The sequence below is a fragment of the Peromyscus leucopus genome, chromosome 17, assembly GCF_004664715.2.
Source record: "Peromyscus leucopus breed LL Stock chromosome 17, UCI_PerLeu_2.1, whole genome shotgun sequence".
In the NCBI taxonomy this organism is placed as follows: Eukaryota; Metazoa; Chordata; class Mammalia; order Rodentia; family Cricetidae; genus Peromyscus; species Peromyscus leucopus.
The window spans coordinates 7,917,245-7,940,586 of NC_051077.1; the positions used below are offsets into that span (position 1 = coordinate 7,917,245).

Genomic DNA, 23,342 nt, shown 5'->3' on the forward strand with positions numbered 1-23,342 from the left:
CATGCACCAGGGATGGATTCTGATCCTACTGTCAGGGGGCCCCTTAAGCAGATCTAGCTACACAATTGTCTCACTATGCAGAGGGCCTAGTCCAGTCCCATGCAGGCTCCATAGCTGTTGATCTAAATTTCTTGAGTTCCCACTAGTTTGGTTTGGTTGTCTCTGTAGGTTTCCCCATCATGATCTTGATGCCCTTGCTCATAGAATCCCTCCTCTCTCTCTTCAACTGGACACCTGGAGCTTGACCTGGTGTTTGGCTGTGGATTTCTGCACAACACAGCCACAAGATGATCCCACCACAAGCCTTCCTTGCCTATTAGGATGTGCCCTGAAACCCCCAAGCCAAAATAAATCCTTTCTTTAAAAAAATAACACACAGTGAAATGCAGTTTTGTGTGCTAAAAATAATGAATAAAATAAAATTCTACGGAAGAACACAACTATAGATGTGGTTTGCACCTAGCCTGAAACATGTTCACTTGTTTCTTAGTATCACAATGAGGCAAACTGTAAAACAGGAAGTCTTGAAAACTCAAAAATGTGACTTGACATGATACGGCCACAAGAATCCTACATTACAAACCCATAGTATAATGAAAGTCCCATTTCCTAAAAAAAAAAAAAAAAAAAAAAAAAAAAAAAAAAAAAAAAAAAAAACAAGAGAAAAGAAAAAATCCTGTTCTTTTCTTATTCATGATTGCTTAATGGAGTTTCGCTTGCCTCTGTTCCAGCCCATTGTGGTAATTCCCAAACTGGAGCCCCTGGCTTGCATTCTAAATACCCCACATTCCTGAAGGGTGTCATTCATCTTTTTCACTTCTTCTGCCCATCATGCAGAAACATACAAGCGTGCTGGATGTGCAGTGAACTCTCCATCAATAGCCCAAATTCTATTAACAGAATGACTAAATGGCAGTGTTCTGATGGGATTACTGGCAAACTTCACAGAGCAAACATCTATCTGAAATAGCGTGCAGTTTGATCCGTGTTAGGTAAGAAAGATTCTGTGGTGTTAATACTGATAGTGGCAATAGCATAATAAATACTGCTATGCAATCTAGGGGCAGAAGAGTTGATGAATATTATGGGAAAGCCTGGGACAGCACACAGGAAATACTTAGCTATTTTTAATTTGGGAAGGTATTTTGCTTAAGACACTAACAAAAATCTCTCCTTTTTTACTTTATACAACATTCATTTCTTTCCTTCTTTTTGCTTATTTTCAATCTTCTAAATGTATTAGAGACTACTGCCAAGAAACCCTAATGTGGTTGAAATACCTGCAGGAAAATTTTAAAATCCCCATGACCCCTTCATTCTCCTTTTTTCAAATACTACTTTTCACCAGCACAAGGCTTCAATACAAATCTACAAATGAGTATCCCTATGTATTTGGGGTTGGAGCAATATACAGTTAAATATTATTTTAACCATTTTTCTTAGTATCATGTGCAGTATTTTAATTATTTGCTGAGTCATAGAGAACTTTGTTCGATGTTTATGAGTACCTAGGTTGTTAAACAGAGAGTATGTAACTAAAGAGCCAATCATTTCAGTGATAGATGGTCAGAGACAAATTCAAACACGGGCCAAGTACATCTTGACATCTTCAACTTCTGCAAGGCTCCCTCCCAAATGCTTATGTTGTAGATACATAGAGACAAACCTAGATGCCAAAGGCAACTTAGGACCCACAGCTTCCAGCAGGCTCCTTCTCTCCTAATCCCTAGAGAACAGAGGAGCTCCTGCCACCTGGTAAGACCAGGGGCTTCATTTCCCATTCTGTTCATGCAATAGAAATTCATAGAGATTGTTCTTTATTTTCTGAACGGATTAATTAAAGATATTAAGATATCTAACCTGCATAGTAATGCAAAGGAAAATAAAGAGGCAGTATATTCTTAAAAATTTGCCTTATTCCTAAATTTGCCTGAGACACATGATAAACATATGCTATTATTACTGTTAAACTAGACCCAAGCCTGGAGGCTTCTATTTGTCATCTAAAAAGACTTTCTGCAGAGAGCCAACCATCCCCCAAGGAAAGAAAACAAACAAGGGACTGCACCAGCATTTAAAATGTGAAATGCATTTGGAAAATCAGTTTAATAAACCATCTTTAAAAAAAAACCTCAAATGTTATACCTCAACACTATAGTGTTGCTGGTAAGCAAAGTCAGTACAGGGATGTGAGGACAGTACAAAGGTTCTCATTAAAATGATGTTCTTGCTGCCTTCTCATAGTTCCCTGCTCTCCCACAATCCTTAGGGAAGGATCTTTTTTTTTTTTTTTACCTCACCTGACACAGCATCAGTGACTTCTTCAAGTGGATGTGGAAAGTATGAGTTTTAAAGACAAGGAAGCATTTGTGGAGGCACAGCGTCCTTATTTCTACACACATCCCGATCCTATCACAATTCCACAGTACAGCTCCTCAGCAACCTGGTCTCCTCCCTCTCATTTCTTCATACGGTATGTGCCTCTCTGGAACATGCCCATGCCCTCACCTATACTTAGGCAGACAATACCCAGTGGTCTTTCTTCCCCTGGGTTCTGGTGTCTTCTGTGGTAGAGTATTAAAGGCTTTTTGCTTTTTGTTACTCCCCCATGCAGCCCCACCCATGTATACACACTCATACTCAATCGCTTTTTCTTCATCATATTCTATCGTTCTCTTCCTCTCCTCTTTTACACACACATACACTTTCTCACATACACTCATTCTCTCCTCTCACATCTTTCTTTCTCTCTTGTACATACACACACACACATACACACACATGCTCCCTCTCTTTCTCTTTCTCTCTCTCTCTCTCATCCTCTCACCCCCAGTATCTCTCTCTCTCTCTCTCTCTCTCTCTCTCTCTCTCTCTCTCTCTCTCTCCCTCCCCCCTCCTCTCTCTTTCTCTCTTCTCTCTCTCTCTCTCTCTCTCTCTCTCTCTCTCTCTCTCTCTCTCTCCACTTTTCCCCCACCATGGCACTATCTCTCTGTTCATCCCTTCCTGTTTCCTTTTCCCTTTTCCTCAGTTTTACATATAAGTTAAAATATCCATGAGATGAGAGATAGCTTCATGAAGATCAACTCAGGGTGCCCACTGGGCAACATCATATTGGATTAGGGGATCGAAGAGGTATACAAAACATGATCTCTATCTTGTAGGTGACACAGGGTGTGAAGTGTTTCATGAGTCAGTAAAGAACCAATGAAACAGACACTTGTCCCCTACAGGAGATGTGAGGGAGGACTTTGGATGGGTCCTGACCAATGACTGGGCATTAAGTGTGTAGCACCGAATTCTAAACAGTCTTAATAATAAATACCCGGAGTCAGATATTGGGGTGAGTGCTGAAAGATTGGAGAAGTAAAGGAGCAGCCAAAGTCAACTCTTACCTCCACAACTCTTCAGACCAAAAAAGGGGAGCTCCTATCTCAGCCCACTTTATGTTCTTCTCTCTGCCCAGTCATATTACTTCCTGTCGGTCTATACAGACCTCCAGACTAAAGGCCTACTCCACCCTTTGATCTTCAGGCAAGCTTTATTTGCTAGAGCACAAAGAAAATATCACATTTCCCCCTTTTGTCTAAAATTTTTTAAAAAAAGGTTATAACTAATATAAGGGAAATTATATACAATAAGTACAATAACTATATACAATATAAACAGGCAATAAATACATTAACAGTGTCTAGTCCATTAACACTTAACAAACTCAAAGAAAATACTCCATTATCTATCTTGGTGAGTCCAAAGGGTTGTATCCAATCCACTTTCTATTCTAACTTGCATTATCAAAACTATCTTTTAATGTTTCTCAACCTTATACACTTTACACCTCTTTAGTTAATTTTTCTAGCTCTGGTAAAAAGGAAAATTATAACTATAACTATAAAGTCTTAATTCCTAGTTACCTGATAAAGATTCAAACCTGAAATCATGTACAGGAAGCTAGATGGAGCCTTTTATTAGAATTAATTTACTAATTTTATTAGAATTAGAATACTAATTTAGAATTACTCTATGTGATCATTAATATCATGACAAAAAGTTTAATATATATACATATATAAAATATTTGTACCTTAAGATAATATTTGTACCTTAAGAAAAGTGTAAAAGAGTCAGAATACAACCAAAGGATCATGAGATTAGTAGCAATAGAATAGTCCCTAAATTTGGTTTTCTTTCTGTCCCATATCAGGTGGCTCTTCTGACATAACACAGAGATTTTTTATTTTCCTTTTAATAAACATGCTTGGATTTAGAGGAGGAGAAAGCCACTCTCCAACTTCCAAGTGAGCTTTAATTTTTAGTTGGACAGGAACTACAAAAAGATCATTTGCATTATATGCAATATATATATGCAGAGAACATATAGAGAGATCTACAAAATTTTATCCTGTTGGGTATTTGATATACCAATAGGCCAATTTACTCTTTTTCGTGGGACATTTTTTTCTGGATGATTTGTCCTTTTTCTTCACATGTCTCATTTGTTCAGTGGTCTTCAGATTCCTTAGCTAGATGCCTTCATTTTCCTGAAAAGACAAAAACAAAAGCCTTCCCCAACCCTAATTTTTGGGAGGTTCTCTTTTGGCAAGTTATATTTGATCAAATGAAAAGTATTTGATAGTCTTAAACTTAGTTTAGATTGAACAGCCAAGCTGTTTGATGAGCTATCATCTCTTCTAATTAAGAGTTCTCTCTTGTTCAAATCTAACCTTTATCAATTTTGATGGTATCTATAGCTTTCCTACTGTGGAAACAAAAGCAAAACCTTGTCCCTAACATAATACATATCCTGATTTTCATTCTGAGGTGAGCACATCTTTAGAGTATACAGGCTGATTTAATTCAGTAGTTTTTTCCCTATTATTCAATGTCTCTCTGAAGCTGTTGTTCCTTTCTTATTAGCATTGAGAAAATTCAAAGTTAATAAAGCATTATGAAATCTAATTCTTGGAGTCTTTAGTACCCCTTTCTGTTTATTGAACATATCCTTGAGAGTTCTATTTGATCTTTCTATGACTGCTTGGAATGTAGGATTATGTGATATGCCTGTAATATACTTTATATTGTAGTAAGCAAAAAAACTGTTTCATTTTACTAGAGACATATGATGGAGCATTGTCAGTCTTGATTTGTGAAGGTATTCCCATGATGGCCATAACTTCTAGCAAAGGTGTGATTACAGAATCAGCTTTTTCAGAACTCAAAGCAGTTGCCCATTGAAATTTTGAATAGGTATCAGTGGTGTGGTATACATATTTTAATTTTTCAAATTCTACAAGATGAAATGCATGTATCTGCCAGATTTTATTCCTTTGAGTACCTTTTGGGTTACTCTCTGCAGGTAGTGGAGTGTGGTTGCATAAAGAACAAGTAAGACATTTCATTATAATTTCCTTAGCTTGTTGTCAAGTGATGACAAATCCTTTTTCAAACTCTTGCTGTTAACATAATGTTTTCCATAAAATTCAGAGGCCTTCAGCACATTTCCTATCAATAGTTGATAAATTTTATCATTACCTTGTGCTCAAGTGCCTGGCAGACCCATATGTGATCAGATGTATGTTATATGTAAGGGATGATTTCTATTCCTGAGTATTTCTTGTAACTAAATAAATAACAAAGTTAATTCTGACTCATCAGGAATAAATTCAGCAGTTTCAATTTGTAAAACACTTTCTGCATACTGAGAGTCAGTAATATGTTAAAAGGCTCTGTTAAATCCATTAATACAATCAGAATAGCATATAATTCTGACTTTTGAACAGATTCATAAAAGCTTTGAACCACTTAACTTAATTCATGATTTATAGCCTGCCTTTCCTGAATTGTTTACATCAATATAAAATGTAGGGGCTCCAGAAACTGGTGTTTGCCATACAATATGAGGAAGAATGCAATTAGTTCTCTATTAATTTAATTCTCTTGTTTGGCGGATGTTTATTGTTAATCTCTCCCAAAAAGTGCTGCAAGCACTTTCTTTCCATAATTTGTCAGTTTTGTCCTTAGTTAAAGGTACTACAATTTCGGCTGGGTCTATTTCTGCCAATTGATGAAGTCTCAATTTTTCTTTAGAATCAATTCAAAGATCCTTTTCACATAACTTTTTAATTTTTTACTCTGTTTATGTGGTTAAAAGATCCATTCTAAGATAATATCTTCCTTCTGTATTAATATTCCTGTAGGAGAACACATAGAGGTAAAATAACCAGAATGCAATCAAGCTTTGGATCACACAATCCACATGTCCTTCCTGTATTTTCTTTTCCACCAAAAGCCAATTATGTCTCAGCTTCAGCTGATAATTATCTTGGACTATTTAAGTCATTGTCACCATTTAAGCTTTTGAATAAATTACTCAGTTCATCATTTTTTTACTCCAATAGTGGGCTGTATATTGAAAATGTCTCCTAGGAATCTTTTAAAGTAATTAAGAGTCTGCAATTGATGTCTCCTAATTTGCACATTTTGGGGTCTAATTTTTTGTAGACTTATTTTATATCTTAAATAATTAATAAAATCTCCTCTTTGTATTTTTTAGGAGCAATTTGTAACCCCAACAAGGTAAATTTTTCTTTACTTCTTCAAACAATCTTTCTAAAGCATTTACATTTGAATCAGCTAGTAAGATGTCATCCATGTATTGGCAAATTATAGATTGAGGAAATGGCTTATATATCATTTCCACTGGCTGTCATACAAAATATTGGCACAAGGTGGAGCTATTAAATATTTCCTGTGGGAGAACCTTCCACTGATATCTCTTAAGAGGCTGAGAATTATTCTAAGTAGGCACCATGTAGGCAAATTTTTCTCTGTCTTTTTCTTGTAAAGGTATAGTAGAGAAGCAATCTTTGAAATCAATAACTATAAGAGGCCACCCTTTAGGTAACAGAGAAGGCAAAGGAATTCCAGATTGTAGAGAGCCCATTGACTGAATCACCTTATTAACGTGTCTTAAATCTGTCACTATTATCCATTTTCCAGATTTCTTTTTAATAACAAATACAGGAGAATTCCAAGGGCTGATTGATTCCTCAATATGCTGAGCATTTAGTAGCTCCTGAACCAGCTGTTCTAAGGCCTGCAGTTTCTCTGATGTTAAAGGTCATTGCTCAACCCATACAAGTTTTTATGTTAACCATTTAAGGACGGGGCTTTTGGTGCCTTTGAAAGATCAGCAGCTCTTATGCCCTATTCTTATACAACCTGGATGGTTAGACACTGTTCTTTATAATACCTTCTAATATTTTTCCCAGAAACAAACATTAATTTATGGTTTGTTTCTGAGATTGGAAGAAAGTTAATCTGGGTATTCCATTGTTATAATAAATCATGTCCCCACAAATTCATTGCTATGTTAGCCATATATGGCCTTAATTTTCCTCCATCCTTCCAGTCCTATACATTTGACCAATCTCATGCTCTGTTTTACCTGAGATAATGTTCCAATCCCTAAAAGCTGTACATTTACTTCCTGAAGGGACAATTTGGAAGCCAAGATTCTGGTGCAATTATTGTTATATCCATACCTGTGTCTATAAGACCTTCAATAACAATGTCATGTAAGGGTGGTTGTCTGTGCCTTACCCTGAAGCACTTCCCCTAGTGAGGCAGCAGGTAACTGCTAGGTACTTGCCCTCCCTGGAGCATGGTCCAGTGGGGATCCCTTAAGACCTGGAATGACATACATGCTCACTCTCTCTACTACCTCATGGTCTTGGATGCTGGTGTGAATCAGGGCAGAGCTCTCTGGAAAGTGGCATTAGACCATGCCTCAATCCCTATTTTCTGTATAGTGAGTTTTCTGTATCCTGAGTTAACCCTCCAATAATTTCCTATAATCATTAAACTATTTCCATGGGTTGGTAGCTGTTTAACCACATTAATGTCATTTGTTCATTTTTAAACTTCTGGTCTTTGTTCATTTATAGAAGCTTGCCAAAATATTCACTTTATGGTTTCTCCTGAATTTTTTGTTCTCTCTTCTATAACTGTTCTATTATCCAGAGCAGTGTGACCTTTTACAATAGGCATTAGGTTAGGTTCTTTAATTGCTCTGGGAAGGAGTTTCCTCCATGATGACAGAAAACAACTAAACTGAATTTGATATGGGGGCCTGCAAGAAGTCCCCCAAGGCATTTCCTGATGATGAAGGGTTACCTTGTCTGTCCCTTATTGATCTACATTCATTAGTCCAATGCCTGCCTTTGCCACACCTTCTGCCTAATCTGGAAGAGAGGGGGCATTCTGTTGGGATTATTCTTAGAAAAAAACATTGTTTCTTGAAATTCCCCATTTACAATTTTTTTTTAGGTAACCTTGTTTACCACAATTAAAACATTTGACATTTTGATTTTTCTTCAAACCTCGGGAAATCATCTCTCCTATCCAAGCATCATCATGGTTATGAGATTCAATATTGAGTGGATCTCAGATCCATTTCTCCAAGGGTACTGACCTAGCCTTTAACAGACTAATTACCTTTTTTCACTATGCATTAGCATTTTCAAAAGCCAGAGATTCAATTATTTTTTATCTAGCTTCTGAATTTAGTATCATTCTATTTACTGATGAGGTCAATCTTTGTAAGAAATCAGTGAAGGTTTCTTTGGGGCCCTTTATATAACTTTAGTAAATGACTAAATTTTCTTTCCTACTTCTTCAATTCTGTCCCAAGCATTCAAGGCTGCTGGGAGGCATAAAGCCAGGGTGTGGTCATCACATAGAGATTGGCTTTCTACATTAACATAATATCCCTCTCTTCAAGAAGTTGGTCTTGGGAGATTTCCATGCATTTAGCACTACTTTGTTGTTCAACGATGTTAGCCTCATCTTTCCACCAGGTCCTCCACTGTAATTGAGGGCCAGGCACCAAGACTGCTATAACCAAGTCTCTCCAGTCTTAAGAGATAATTATAAGTTGACCAAAAGTTTAACATGTTTCACAAAAGGTGAATTCATGTCATATGAGACTATCACTTCCTTGAATCTCCTCAAGTCTAACATTTGCACAGGAGTCCAATCAGCTCTTATACAGCCTGAGGCTATGTATCATCTGGCAATTCCTGTAAAGTTATTGGATAAATTAAGGTAGGCTTGTTGAAAACCTTAGGATGATCCTCTCTAACTTAATAATGCAATGCTGAGATTGGTTTTCCTTTAAATTCCTCTGAGTCTGAATATCTCTATGACCTATTTTAATAAGTTTTTCTAAAACTTGTATCTTGGCACTCATATTAGCCCCCCTTTTTAGTGTTAAAACAAACATGATCAGATATATTTATAATTGACATTATATAAATCCCATTAATTATCCTCTCATTTGATTGATCCATTTTCAAACCATCCACTGTATTACCATACAGAGACCTAACTCCCTCTACTGTAATTGTGTTTCCCATTTTTTTTTAATGTAGGGAAAAATCTTTTTTAATCCCTCCCTTTAAGAATTCCCTCATGTTCTCATTCCCCATCCCCTCCCCTCTACCACCCTTTGTCCCCAATTAACCAGGAGATTTCATGCATTTCCCCTTCCCAGGTTGATCCATGTGTCACTCTTAGGGTTCTCCTTATTACCTAGCTTCTCTGGAGCTGTGGGTTGTAGTCTGGTTATCCTTCACTTTATATCTAGTATCCATTTATGAATATATACCATGTTTTTCTTTCTGAGTCTGGGTTACCTCATTCAGGATGATATTTTCTAGTTCCATCCATTCACCTGCAAATTTCATGATGTCATTGTTTTATAGAGCTGAGTAAAACTCCATTGTGTAAATGTTCCACATTTTCTTTATCCATTCTTTGGTTGAGGGGCATCCTCCAGGAGTCCAGTCAAAGAAAGGGAGGAGGGATTATATGCTCAAGGAGGGTCAAGATCATGATGGAGAAAACTACAGAGGAAACTGAACCAGCTCACAAACTTTAAACTGACAGCTGTGGATCCTACATAAGACTAAACTGGGCCCTCTGCAGGCAGGAAACAGTTGGATATTTTGATCTGTTGGAGGGGCCCCTGGCAGTGGAATCAGGATCTATCCCTGGTGCATGAGTTGGCTTTTTGGAGCTTACTCCCTATGGTAGGATGCCTAACTCAGCCTTGATGTAGCAGGGAAGGGCTTGGTCCTGACTCAGCTGAATGTGCCAGGCTTTGTTGACTCCCCATGGGAGGCCTTGCCCTTTTGGAGGAGTGGATGGGGGTGGTTTCAGGAGGAAGGTAGGGAATTATTGGGAGGAGGATGGGAAGGGAACTGTGGTTGGTATGTAACATGAAAAAAATTAAATAAAAAATTCCCAATTATCTCACCAAATATGCCAATGAAGACGATTCATATAATGAAGTGTGGAGCTGACTGCCCTGCTTAGAACAGTAGATGCCTAAGCAGTTTTCAAGGCAGCTACCAAGTGTTGCAGCAGCCAAAGGAGGGGATTCAGGGAAAGCCCACAACCCACTGGGAGAGAAGGTAAAGAGCTAGCCATCTGCAGGGGTAATGTGTAAGAGCAGCTAACTCTGGCAGTTTTTGGAGCCCAAAAGCCTATGAAGTTTGCTGCAGATAGGCTTCAACAGAAAAATCCCAACTCACTCAGAGGCTTGAGAAAAGAAAGGAAAACCTTAGCCCACAGGGTAGTGACTCTGTCCGCATGCAGCTCTGGCCTTTGTTGGTGGCTGTAAAACCACAGGCAAATGGCTTTTTCATGAATTTGTGCCCCAAAAGTTGGAGGCCAGATATAGCTCAAATTCTAATTGGTCTTAATAATAAAAATCTGGATTCAGATATAGGGGTAAATGCTGAAAGATTGGAGAGACAAAGGAGCAAGTCACAAACACTTCTTACCTCACCAGCTCCTCAGCCTGAAAGAGGCTGAGCTCCTGTCTCCTCAAGCCTTATAGTCCTCTCTCAGCCCAGCCATATCCCTTCCTGTCTTCACTTCCTTAGTGCTGGGATTAAATACATGAGATCACAAGTGCTAAGATCATAGGTGTGAGCCTGTACCACTTGGCTCTGTTTCTCTTTTAGACTAGATCAATCTCATGTAGCCCAGGGTGGCTTTGAACTCATGATCTCCCTTTCACATGCATGGAAAATTTTAGGACATGGACTCCTGTCTTGGATCTAACCTTTTTATTTTCTACCTCCTTCCTTAGGCTCATGATGCCAGCAGTCAGATGGGTACTGTATATACAATGGATCAGAAGGAATGGCAAATGACCAGGGTCTCTGCAGCTGTTTCCATCATGAAGAGTCAGTTCCATGCTGGCCACTATTCTGGCATTGAAGACAGACATAGGACAGACATAACTGCTTTGTTATCCAGGCTGAGCTGGGAATGCCTGAATAACTCAGCTTGTTGGCAGCCTCCATTGAGGTAAGTAGGGGGTCCCAAAGATCCCTAGATCCTTTATTCCTTGGCAGAATATTCAGAGGTCATGATTCTCCTGCTTTGAACTCAAGGATGCCACACAACCATCATCATTCCTGTGCCTTGACTGAGACATCTCTTGTGACTTGTGAAGACAATGGGCTGGCTCTCTGATGCCTCTGTACACAGCTACACAAAGGTCAAGTTAGAGAAAATCAAGAGAAAGACATGGTGAGCTGGCCCTTACAGTGGGGTCTTATAGGGCTGACTTAGTCACCCCCAATCCTAAAGGCTTCTTGTTTGGGTCTTACAGGGTATACTTAGCCCTCCCCCTGCAAAATCCTAAAGACTTGTTTGTTTGGGTCTTGTATGGTTGACTTAACCCCCCCCAAAAAAAAAAACCCTAAAGATTTTTGTTTCTACAATTACAGTAATGATAAACACTAACTACAATGATGGGACTGGAGAGATGGTGAGACCTGAAATGTCATTGTGCCCTCTTTGTGGAGCCATATCCCCTTGAGAAGCAATACTTTAAGGTGGACCAGATGCAGACATTTCCCTGCCTATGTTTCATCTGGAGGTTGCATCTATAGTGCTAGGCCATGGGAAATAATGTCTAGCTTGGAAAATGAACTCAGAGACCATGTTGTTTTGCAGGGGAAATGTTTAATTTTGAAAGGGATTAATTTTAATGGGTACATTTGGAAAAATACTTGCTTTTCCAGACAGTATACTTCTGCAGAGGCATCATTTCAGACAGGGGCCAGGAGTCCTGGGGACAGTGGTGCCTGTACCCTGTGCTGATAGGGTCTGGCTTGGGATACAGGTTCTCTAGACACTTAGGCCTGGCTGTTGCCATAAGGCATTCATTTGTCTGTGGGATGTTGGCTGTGTACCTTGGGTGTGGCTTGGTAAACATGGCTAGTGTTTCCTTCCAATATTTCTGATTCTGCACTAGAAATTCTGAGAGTAGACATGTCTACTCACTGGGGCTTGGGGTGTTTCTTGGTGCAAATTTTTCTATGAGGGAGTACACCTAAGGTGAATCACCAATTTCCCTTCTAGAAACCATTCAACAGAGGTCATTAAGTCCTGTGTTTCAGGGACCTGTCAGGGCATGAATACTCTGTTCACAACTGACCTTTGGCTTTGGGTCCTGACTGATAAGACCTTGACTTTTTGTGGGAAGATCTCTTGCACTTTGCCTTTGTGGGTCAAAATTGACATCATAAAGCTTTTAATTTTTCCTCAAACTTTTCTGCAATTGGGGAGGAAATGCATTGTGACCATACTTGAGCAGGCCTCATCCCTAAAAGCCATACGTCCTGCCTGGGATTTCCATAGTCCTTTTGGTCAGTCTAACCAAAGATATGGCTAGTCCATGGTTGTGGGTTTGGAAATCTTGGGGACATTCCCTTCCATTGACAAGACAGGGTACCTGTCTTGACAGGTTGACTTGCTTGTAGCTGACAGAGTCCTGAAGCTGAACTGGGAAGCCCTGGAGGCCAGGATATCTGCAGCAAGCATAAACTCAGGGGCACAGTCTTGAAAGAACATCCCAGTGGCACAGTCTTGCAGTACACCACCAGTGGCCAAGCAGTGAGGTGTGCTCAGGCCCAAGTCTTCTGGATCCTGGGAAATAGTTCTAGAAAGGGATAGACTTTCACTGGTCTCCAATGATTCTGATTCCCTCAGATGTTCATTGCTGGTTTGAGAGTTTGCCATCTACCCGGCTTCCATGTTGAGTGCCCAGTCACAGGACTCTTCCTCTGGCTCCTCTAGTTCCCAAGTATCCCTACTATTTGGTGAATTGGATGCTACACTGATCTCCCAAACTGGCACCCCATGGTAGATATCTCCTAAAGCCACACCCTCACTCTGTGACTTATATGCACCCTTGACTAGGCCTAGATTTGGCTCTGAGTTGCCCGTGCAAGATCCAACCACTGCATTACTGTGCCCAGCTGTGCCCACGAGACTCTGTGAGGTGGACAGAGAAGTCACACTGTCCCCCTGGACAGTTGTAGGGGCCTCAGAGGGCCCAGAGTTGTCACTAAGTGGAGTCTCAGGATTTCAAACTGGAGGGCAGAAGGAAGGTTCTATGTGGAAAGAGATTTCATAGTGGAAGTTGTTTTTCTCACTTTCTCTTCTGAGTCTTTCTGAAAAGGTTCTCCCAGGACACTGGCCATTTTGACAATGGAGTCATCTCCAGATTCCCAGAAGGACAAAGATGAATTGGAGTGCTGTGGAAAGGGCAATGCTATAGCCTTGTTCACGTTGAAAACATGTATTGTCTTGAGGCCTCTGAGGGGCAGGCTCCATCTGTGCCACGCTAAGCATCTTGTAATGATGTGTTTCCAGCACCTTCTAAGTGCCAGGATCTAGGAAGGAGAGCCCATTAGAAGTTTTCTTGCAGATGATTGAATTGTTCAAGGATGGTTATTTCCAAGTTTCTGTATTTGTCTTTGAGTTTTCAGGAGGGACCAATGCATGGTCCATGCGTATTCCCTGACAAATGCCCATGGGCACCTTCCTGTCATTGGTATGCTTCTACTTGCTGCTTTAGTGGTTTTTCAGGGTGCCTTCCAGCTGCTTCTTTCCTGTTCCCACCAGGGAAACACTTCGCAAATCATTTCTCAGGTGTCTCATGGCAATGTTCTACCTCTGCCTCAGAGACAGCCTTGAGTACTTAGCCTAGGGAACCTTCCGGGCTCCTGTATAGATCTTTCAGAGCTCTTCCCAGTTTGTCAGATCCTTGCATGGGTCTTTCTATAGTTGGAATATCTCTCTGCCCTGTGATGAGACACTCCGTGGATGCTGGTGCTTTCATCTGCTAGTGCTGAGGAACATGAAGTCCCATGAATAACTTCTATCTGACCCATCCCTGGGAGTTTGTCCTGAGACTTTTTCAGATCCAGAGATAGCTGGACCTTTCAGGACCATTGTCCCTGGTTTTGTGTGAACCTATTTTTTTATGTGTTGTTTCAGCTGTTCTTGGAGCTTGGGGTTAATGAATTCTCCTGGTAGGTAGACAACAGAACTCTTTCCCTGGGAGGTCCAACTTTTGGAAGTAAGTTGATTAAATGTTTCCTGTGACTTTTTAACCATGGCCAGTAAATAACTCCTTTCTTGAAACTTCTTCAAAAGGTAGCACTCTAGGTATTGAACAGTAGGTGGGACAATAAATTGGGATCTTGAAGCTATAGGGCATAGTCCCAAATTTGATGTGAATGGCATGGTAGCTTTGGGAGAGAGGATGGGTCATGGTCCTGGGTTTGGATTCCAGCCACTGGTAGAGATATGGACCAGGACATATTTGGAGTCAAAGATTAGGCTTTGACCAAGTTATGAAGCAAAGGATTTGGAGAAAAAAGCTGTGGAGGTACATTAGTCTTAACTTGTATTGGGATGTAAGTAGAGGGTCCGTTGAATAAGATGGAGGAGGGACCTACAGGGACCACACTATGTTGACAGTAGCCACAAGGGACTCACTGTGGAGAAAGGGGAGGCCCCAGAAAAGCTGGCTATATTTCTGCTGAAAATGATTGCCTAAGACCTTCTGGTAAAATAACTGCTGATGAACCTGAAAACTGTTTTGATTTGCAGTTTCTGATGGTGGCCTGGTTGCTGCTCCAGGACTGCAGATTCCTGCCCATACAGCCCAAGGTATGGTCACATCTTTCTTTTCCTTTTACCGTCTAAACTTTTAGTTCAACCTTATTATTAATCTGAAGTTCCAGCACCTCCTGGATATCAGGGTTGATGAGAGTGGGCTCCCCAGCCTCTATCTGCCTGTGTATGGGGCCTGTCCAGAATGAGACCTCTTGAAGGCTGAGAGAAAGGTGTTCTTACAAGGACTCACCATGTGACAAATTGGAGTGGAATCAGGTTTTGGCAGGTACCTAGTACCAGGAAGGGTCTAAGATAGACTTGCTTAAGTGGTTTAGGCCTGGGGTGGTTAAGGTAGGCCTGCTTGAGTGGTTAAGGCAGGCATACTGAGTGGTTAAGGTTTGCGGTGGTTGGGGTAGGCCTACTTGAATGGTTAAAGACTGAGGTGGTCAAAGTAGGCCTGATTGAGTGGACAAGGCCTGGGATGATTGAAGTAGGCCTGCTTGAGTGGTTAAGGCCTGGGGTTGTTGAGATGGGAGAAGGCAAACCTGGCAGTGGTGTGCTCTCTGAGGTCAGTAGTGTTTAATAGTAAACCAAGGAGCCTTCATGCTGGAATCTGGCATGGATGGAGAACAAGCCACAGGATCAGGAGGATGAGATGGGTAGGAAGGTACCCATGGTGGTGAGTGGCGTCTTCCATGAGTCAAGGTCTCGGGTAGATGAGAGGCACTCACAGACAATTGTGACTTAATAGAAGCTGAGGAATTCATCAGGACATGTGATAAGTTTTTAGAATCTTTGGGCAGCAGATGTTCCTTGAGAGGAGTGGAGGAAGCCTCTGGGGACAAATTGGTGGCCATAGACTCCTCTGTGGGCTGCCTAGGTGGCAGGTGGACTTTGGTAGCTTCTAGTTTGGACGCTTCACCTGAGGCATCTTGTCTTAAGAGCTGGCAAATGCTGATGGTATTGGCAAGCCTCTCTAGCATCCTGTGGAAGACAGGAGATATGATTGCAGTATCTGGGGCCAAGAGGCTGGGCAAGCTGAGCAGGGAAGAACCCTCGAAGTCTATCACAACCACTGTTCCACACTCTGCTTTTTACAAGACCTTGTTATCTTAACCTCCAGGACTGCACTCATATCCCACCCATCCAGAGGGCCCCTATTCCCATGGTAACCTTATGCCCTGGTCAGGGCTGATCACATAACAGGCAAGAGGAGTGAGGAGCCAGAAATAACTGGAGATGGCTCACCTGTGCACAAGTGACATCAGTACCTCGTCCCCCTTTGGTTTCTTCCTGCTGCCTCTGCAAGCTGGAGATGGAGACTGGGTTATGGTGGGTAAAGGAGGGACCCAGTATCTTACCAGAGATGGAATGAAATGCCCCTTCAGTAAAAACAAACAAACAACAAAAACAGGAGCTCAGGCATCCGTGAGCAAGGCACATGAGGAGCAGGACTATGCCATGAATCAGGCACGTCTACTACTCATGACCTAAACGGGCTTTGTAATTTCCCTGTGGAGGGGAGGGAAGGGCCAGTGTCCTGAAAGAGGAAAATGTTTCAGAGAGGTTTAACAACCAATGTGCCTCCAAATCCGGGCAGCATGGTGTCACTTCCTCCCACACTTCCCCTCACCAGGCAGCACCCAGTCCTGGCCGTCCCTAGCTTCATTCTGAGTACAGAACCTGGGAAGTGTCTTCAGTTCTGAGTTCCTTCCCAGGAGCCGCCCTCCTTGGGGGTTCTGTAACTCATTTGGTGTTATCACTGGGGGTGGGGCAGGGGAGATGGTGTGGGGGATGAAGTCACCTCCCCAGAAGAAGGAAGTAGCCTACCTTTGGTGGTCCTGATTTTCTTCCTGACCTTGCTGTGCTCCCTCTTCACCACCTGACAGAGACAGACAGCATGTGCAGCCCCATTCACTTATCTATAATGTGGGCAAATATGTTTTTTTTTTTTCTTTCTCTTGGAAAAAACAAATGGGGACTGTCTGTGACATCCACCACAATGGTCAGTGTTGTTCTGCTCAGGGACCAGAGGCTCAGCTCTGAACTACCAGCAGTCACCCCCTGAGGCCAGAGGAGACTCATGTCCTGGAGCTCATTGTCCCCTTCATATCATCTCAAATGACCCTGTAAGCATGTATGTTAGAGGCGCATATGGGAACCAGTAGTGCTCAGCACTTTTCCTTTCTCAGAGGTCCCTAACTGTCCCAGGAACACTGTCTCTGACCACCGAGTCCCAGGTATAGGTGGTGTGAGAGCAGAAATCTGCAAGTCCACTCTCCCTTCTGCCCTACCTACCAGTTCTCATGAGGATGGGGTCCTGCTCTTGGCTGAGATTCCCCTGTCCACCGCCTCCCTATTTGATTTGGAAAGTGGAGCCTATAAAAGGAGAGACGGGGAGCTATTCTCTGTTAGTTTGGGGCTAAGGCATGCTTACCTTTTGGGCAGTAATGTTTTCCGCTGATGGAGGTGAGAGTGAGTTAAGGTGGAGGAGGGGTAATAATAGGTGGAAGAGCCCCAGCCCGCACACAAAGGCAAGGATCATGTCCATTGCCCAAGTACTGAAGCTGGGGGTCAGCCATGCAGTATCAACACTTTCCAGAAGGAAGAGAAAATTCTCCATCTGAATCTCACTGTTGCTCTCAGGCAACTGAATGCTGAGAGTTCTCTCTGGGAGTTGGCAGCTGAGCCCAGGTCCGCATCACAGAGCTCCTATCTTCCTGTCACAAAGGGTTCCTGAGTGGGGGAGGGGAGGTAGGAAGAGGTGACAAGACAATCACTCTCCATCCTCCAGCCGCCACAGGTCTCCATCCTCCACAGCCTTCTGTGTCTCTGTTTCCAATTCCACAGCACACTCTGTCAAAAATAGAGGCTTGTCCATTTTCTGTTCCTCTCCTACCTCCAGAGAGGATTGTCCATGTTCTGTGGGCTTTTGAAACTTCTAAGCCTCCTCCAATGACATTCCTCCTCCAAAAGGCCACACCTCCTAATTCTTCCCAAACAGTTCCACCAACTGGAGACCAAGTGTTCAAATCTATGAGCCTCTGGGGGTTTATTCAAACCACCACATTCCACTCTCTGGCCCTCCATAGGCTTGTACAATATCATAAAGCAAAATTCACTTAGTCAACTTCAAAAGTCCTCATAGTCTTCCACAGACTCACCACTATTTCAAAGTCCAAAATGTCTTGAGAGACTCAAGGCAATCTCTTAATTGTAACCTCCTATAAAAGCAAAACTCAAATTACATGTTTCAACATACAATGTCACAGAATATGTATTCCCATTCTGAAAGGGAGAAGAGAGGGTGTAGTGAGGAAATACTGGACCAAAGCAAGACCAAAACCCAGCAGGGAAAACTCCAAACTCTGCATCTCCATATCTGATATCAAAGGGCTCTTCAGATCTCCCAGTCCTTTCAGCTTTGTTGACTGCAACATCCTTCTTTCTCTTGGGCTGGTTTCACTCCCTGTTATCAGCTTTCCTTGGCAGGTATCCTGTGGCTGTAGCATCTCCAACATCTTGGCATCTCCAATAAAATCCAGGCTTCACCTTCACAGCTTCACATAATGGCCTCTCTAGGCCTCCATGCAGGCACATCCCTGACATATGCCTGGCCTCAGCAGCTTTCCCTAACCACAGAGGATGATTCCACAACCCCTTTTTTCATGTTTCCTTCATGACTCTAAAGCCAGAATCACATGAACAAAGGTGCCAAGTTCTGCTGCCTGCTTAGGATGAAGCCTGGAACCAGAACCCTTCTGGAATTGCATTGGCATAAACTTTGATTTGTTGTCACTCTTTAGGGACAAGTCATACCCTGAGGCCTTTTCTTCTCACAAGTTACAGGATTAGCTAGGTTGGGTCTTGCCCTGAGAGTACCACTCCCTTTATTCCATTCTTCTTTATCTTTTTCAGGACCAACTAAGACTCCAACATTAAATTTCTTGTGTTCTTTTTCTTCTCAAACTGTACATTGATATTTCCTTTTGCCCTGCTTGCTCTTTTTCATTACAGATCTGCATAACAGTGATCTCTAATAACCACACAACAGTGTCAATATTAAACTGTCTTGAAATGTTCTCTGCCTATTAAAATCTATGAAATTAGTCCAAAGCTTCACAATTTTGCTCCAGGCAGACTCTTTGGACAAGAATGGAAAGCACCCATGTTTTTGCCAAAATATCACAAGAACTGACTTTAGCCTGAAAACTAATATTATTCCCCCCTGGAGTCTCTTGATCTGGGCCTCTATAGTCCGCATTGCTCTCAGCACTACTTTATTTCAAACTCTTACTAGGACTTTCCTTAAAGTCTTGTTTACAGCATTCAGCTACTTTCCTAGTCCAAAGTCCAAAGTCTTCCACGTTCCTCAAAAAACCTAGCATGGTCAGGCCTGTGGCAGCAATACCCCAGTTCTGGTACCAACTTCTGTCTTAGTTACATTTCTATTGCTGTGAAGAGACATCACAACCAAGGCAACTTATAGAAGGAAGAGTTTATTGAAGTTCACAGTCTTTATGGTGGGTCCATGACCATCATAGTGGGGAGCAGAGCAGCAGGCAAGCAAGAATGGTGCGGATTGGTAGCTGAGAGCTTATATCTTACTGAAGGCAATAGGCAGAGGGGAGGGACATGCCAGGAATGGTGTGGGTCTTATGCCAGCTATGGTATGGCATGCCAACAATCTCAGCACTTAGGAGGTAGAGGCAGGAGGACCTAGGATCTCAAACACATTACTTGAAGTGGGGATGGTCTACCCCAAATGTGGGCAGCACCTTCTGGTGGCCAAGATTGAAGGGGGCTAGAAAAAGAAATCTTTCCTTTGCCTTCTTGTCTTCACTCTTGCAGGCAAATTAATCTATCCCATTACTGCTGACTCATTCATTGATATTAGAACCAGATTCTTCAGGCATCCAACATAGACAGAAAACCATCAGACATCTAGAAATTATACAGACCTTAGAGACTGTGGACACATATAGGCTCTTTGATTAAACAACTACCAAATTTTGCCTTCTTAACCTCTATATTAAGAAATGAATTCTCTGAGCAATGTACTTCTGGGGTTGTAGATAACAGAAGGCAAAAGGTAAAGCACCAACAGCAATGATGGGTACCTAGTAGGGTCTCAGTGACCTTGGGGTCTCAACTCTGACCCTCAGGTGGTAAGGTATCTATTACTGGACCATCGTTACTGGGATGCCCATTCATCCATCATTCAAGAACAAATGGAACCCATTTGGACAGCAAAATAATACCCTCGATAGAACATCCCAAGCATAAAGGATGAGCTTCGAGATGCCCTTTGCTTGCAGAGAAGAAGGAAAAGTTCTCTAACGTACAAGCACTTTAAGAGTAGAGGGCTCAGAAGGAAGCAGCTTGAAAGAGTCCATGTCAATCTTAGCTCTTGCCAGCAGGGTTAGATCCAGCAATCCTAACTGCAGGGTTAGTCCCAGCAGTCCTACACATATTGACAATTGTTTTTCAAAATGAGTTTGCAGCTGGTGTGAAGGGAAGACTGTATGAATAACATTATCAAACATGGACCTACGGAGAGCGGCGCGTGCATTCGCCTACTTTGTTATATAATTTCTACCCAAGTGTCTCAATTTTCAGTGCTGACAGCTCCATTTCCACAGGCTGGTTGTGAGTGACCAGCTTTTGAAATTGCAGTGGATTGACACCTCATAGCACTTGGAGGAAAGCAGCCATTCAGGCAGGGGGCCTCTCGGGGAGAAGGGTGAGGAAGGAATGTAGATTTGCTGGAAATCTCCATTCTCTGCTAACTTAAAAAAAAAAAAAAAAACTTTATTCTACTTCTAGGTTGTCTCGGAGTGTGCACATTTTGAAATTCATATGTCCTGCATTGGGAGACATAAACAACGGCCCATTTCTAGGTTCTGCCTGGCCACCTGTTGTAGCTGTCTCCCCATCAGACTCACCCCATAATAGCTTCTCTTCATCACAGTTTGAGCTATTTGAGATGGACTTGTCAGGAGTGGAAGAGGAGCTTCCTGCCATGCGTGAAAGTGGATGCTGGGATGGATGGATCTCGCTGCTTTGTAGAGAGCAGAGGCATTCTCTTTCAAGCTGCATAAGTTAGAACTCGTGCACAGTCTGCATGCTGAGCTCTTACCTTCACAGTGGCCTAGGAGGTATACTGTGAAAATGGCTTCTAAAAGAAAGGGATTGCATAGAATTTAATGAAGGCCCTTCTGCCTTTTAGGAGAAATGTAAATGATATGGGCATCTGGGTAAAAGTTGCCTTAGTCTTCTCTGCAGGGAAAACTCTGAAGCTCAACCCTGCCTGAGACAGTCATACAGATTTACTACAAAATCTGTTCCAAACTGCCCACCCTAAAATCAAAATAATCTCCATCTTAGAAAGAGAAATTTCTGGGGCCTTTTAAGTAACAAAGCAATATGATCCCTAATGACTGAGGATGCAAACGGACCATGAGTTCTTCCTGAAGCAGGGCTCAGCATCCCATGGTTATTTCTACATGTCAGAGTCACCCTGCCACAGGGCATATCTACAAAATAACAATGATTGCCGCAGTCCTGAAGTTGTCTAGAGTCTTCTTCAAGAACCACATGTTTACCAACTCATAGAACCCTTAGAATAGCCTTAGTATATCCATGAAGAAAGTTTGTGATTGACTAGTTTCTTAAGATTGAATGCTAAGAAGACACTTTGGCTCAAGGTTTAACCCTCTTCCCTTCTAAACTACACTAATTTATGATAGAATAAGTAGAGTCATGGATAGAAGAAGAACAGCATCAGAGAAATTCAGAATATGGAATTGATTCTGATCATGCTGAGCAAATTGTGGTGTGTCCTTCTGTATCTGAACATCCACCATTCAGCACATGGCTGGTCAATACAAGGTTTCAAAAAAAGTGTTGCATGAATGTGAACAGGAGAGTCTGTGATGACTGTGTTGATAAAAACCCAAATCAGGACACTCACAAACAGAGTGGTCACAAGCCTAGGGCTTATCTAAAAAGCACTAAGAATTTTTTGTCCATTGGTGGAGTGACTAAGCGCAAATGAATTAACTCAATCAGATCAACTTCACCTGACATGGTCTTTGGAATCTATAAATGCATATCTAGCATGTGACTTAAACTATTTACATGTCTACACAGACACACTGTGGGTGTGCCCTGCCCAACAAGCAATGAGAAATTCTGAGTGTGTCTGTCTAGAATCTACCTTTTAGTATCACCCTACATAGTATCTGTCTGTCATCTGTTGGTTTGCTTTTCTTTCTCTCTCTCTTTATAAATTGTTGAGGGATATGCTGTGGTATTTATATTTATCAATACATGCTAACTTATTGTTATTTTAATTCACTGAGAATGTAGATAGAGAAAATTTAGAAAGAGATAACCAGGTAGAGTTTGTTGCTTGGTTAGGAAGAGCATGCTCTATAAATACATGGCAACTAACAAAAGGTTATTGCCAATCTGCAAGTCTCTTTGAACCTAACTACTGAATCATTTTAAATTAATGCAGTGCAAACATAAAAAACTTTTATTTGCAGCTTGTAAACCAAATGGCATACTTTAAACATGTCCAAAACTTAATTACAAATTAATTTTTCTGAAAATATGAGAAATTAGCAACAGAAAGTCAACTTCCATTATTATATAGTCAGCTTAGAGTGGAAAGAGAATTCCTTCATTGTTGGCAATTGACTCCCCTTCCTGGATGTAGAGACTGTTGACTCCTCTTCCCAGATGTGGACACTGCTGACTCCCCTTCCCAGATGTGGTAAGGGGATTGATATCAATCAAGTTTGTTTAAGAAAGGTATAACTTTTATCAGTAATGAAAATTTAGGTTGATTCTGAAAGAGCTCAACTGGTATTGGCACTTACCATAGAAGTAGATTTTCTTTTAATCCTCAATCTAAAGAAGTTATGTACTTCTTAGTTCCTTTTTGATACAGAAAAAAACAGATGCTGAAGTGTGATTTAAAAGACCATTAGTGACCGGGCAGAGGTGGTGCACACCTTTAATCCCAGCACTCGGGAAGCAGAGCCAGGAGGATCTCTGTGAGTTCAAGACCAGCCTGTTCTACAGAGCGAGATCCAGGACAGGCACCAAAACTACACAGAGAAACCCATCTCAAAAAAACCAAAAATAAATAAATAAAATAAAATACCATCAGTAAAGCCTATATTGTTGGTTTGCTAAATGCACATAATGTCAAAGATGCCTCTTAAACATGCAAGTTCATATCCATAGATTAGTGCATTGCTAGCCCATCAAAGCTTCTTATGACAGTGAATGGTAGTTGCCACAGAGACTCACTAGTCAAAATGCAGAAACTAAGTGACGGAGGTGCA

The 23,342-nt window shown here is 41.5% G+C and overlaps 1 protein-coding gene across 1 annotated transcript; it reads right to left on the reverse strand.

Moving 5' to 3' along the window:
* Positions 1-12,019: 12,019 nt before the first annotated feature.
* Positions 12,020-17,623, reverse strand: LOC119089206 (spermatogenesis-associated protein 31E1-like). Its single transcript, XM_037211618.1, has 4 exons — positions 17,423-17,623; positions 16,816-16,867; positions 16,234-16,294; positions 12,020-15,969 (listed from the first exon to the last, which is right to left on the reverse strand). The coding sequence occupies exons 1-4, from the start codon at positions 17,606-17,608 to the stop codon at positions 15,555-15,557; spliced, it is 714 nt and encodes a 237-aa protein (XP_037067513.1). The 5' UTR covers positions 17,609-17,623; the 3' UTR covers positions 12,020-15,554.
* Positions 17,624-23,342: the final 5,719 nt, after the last annotated feature.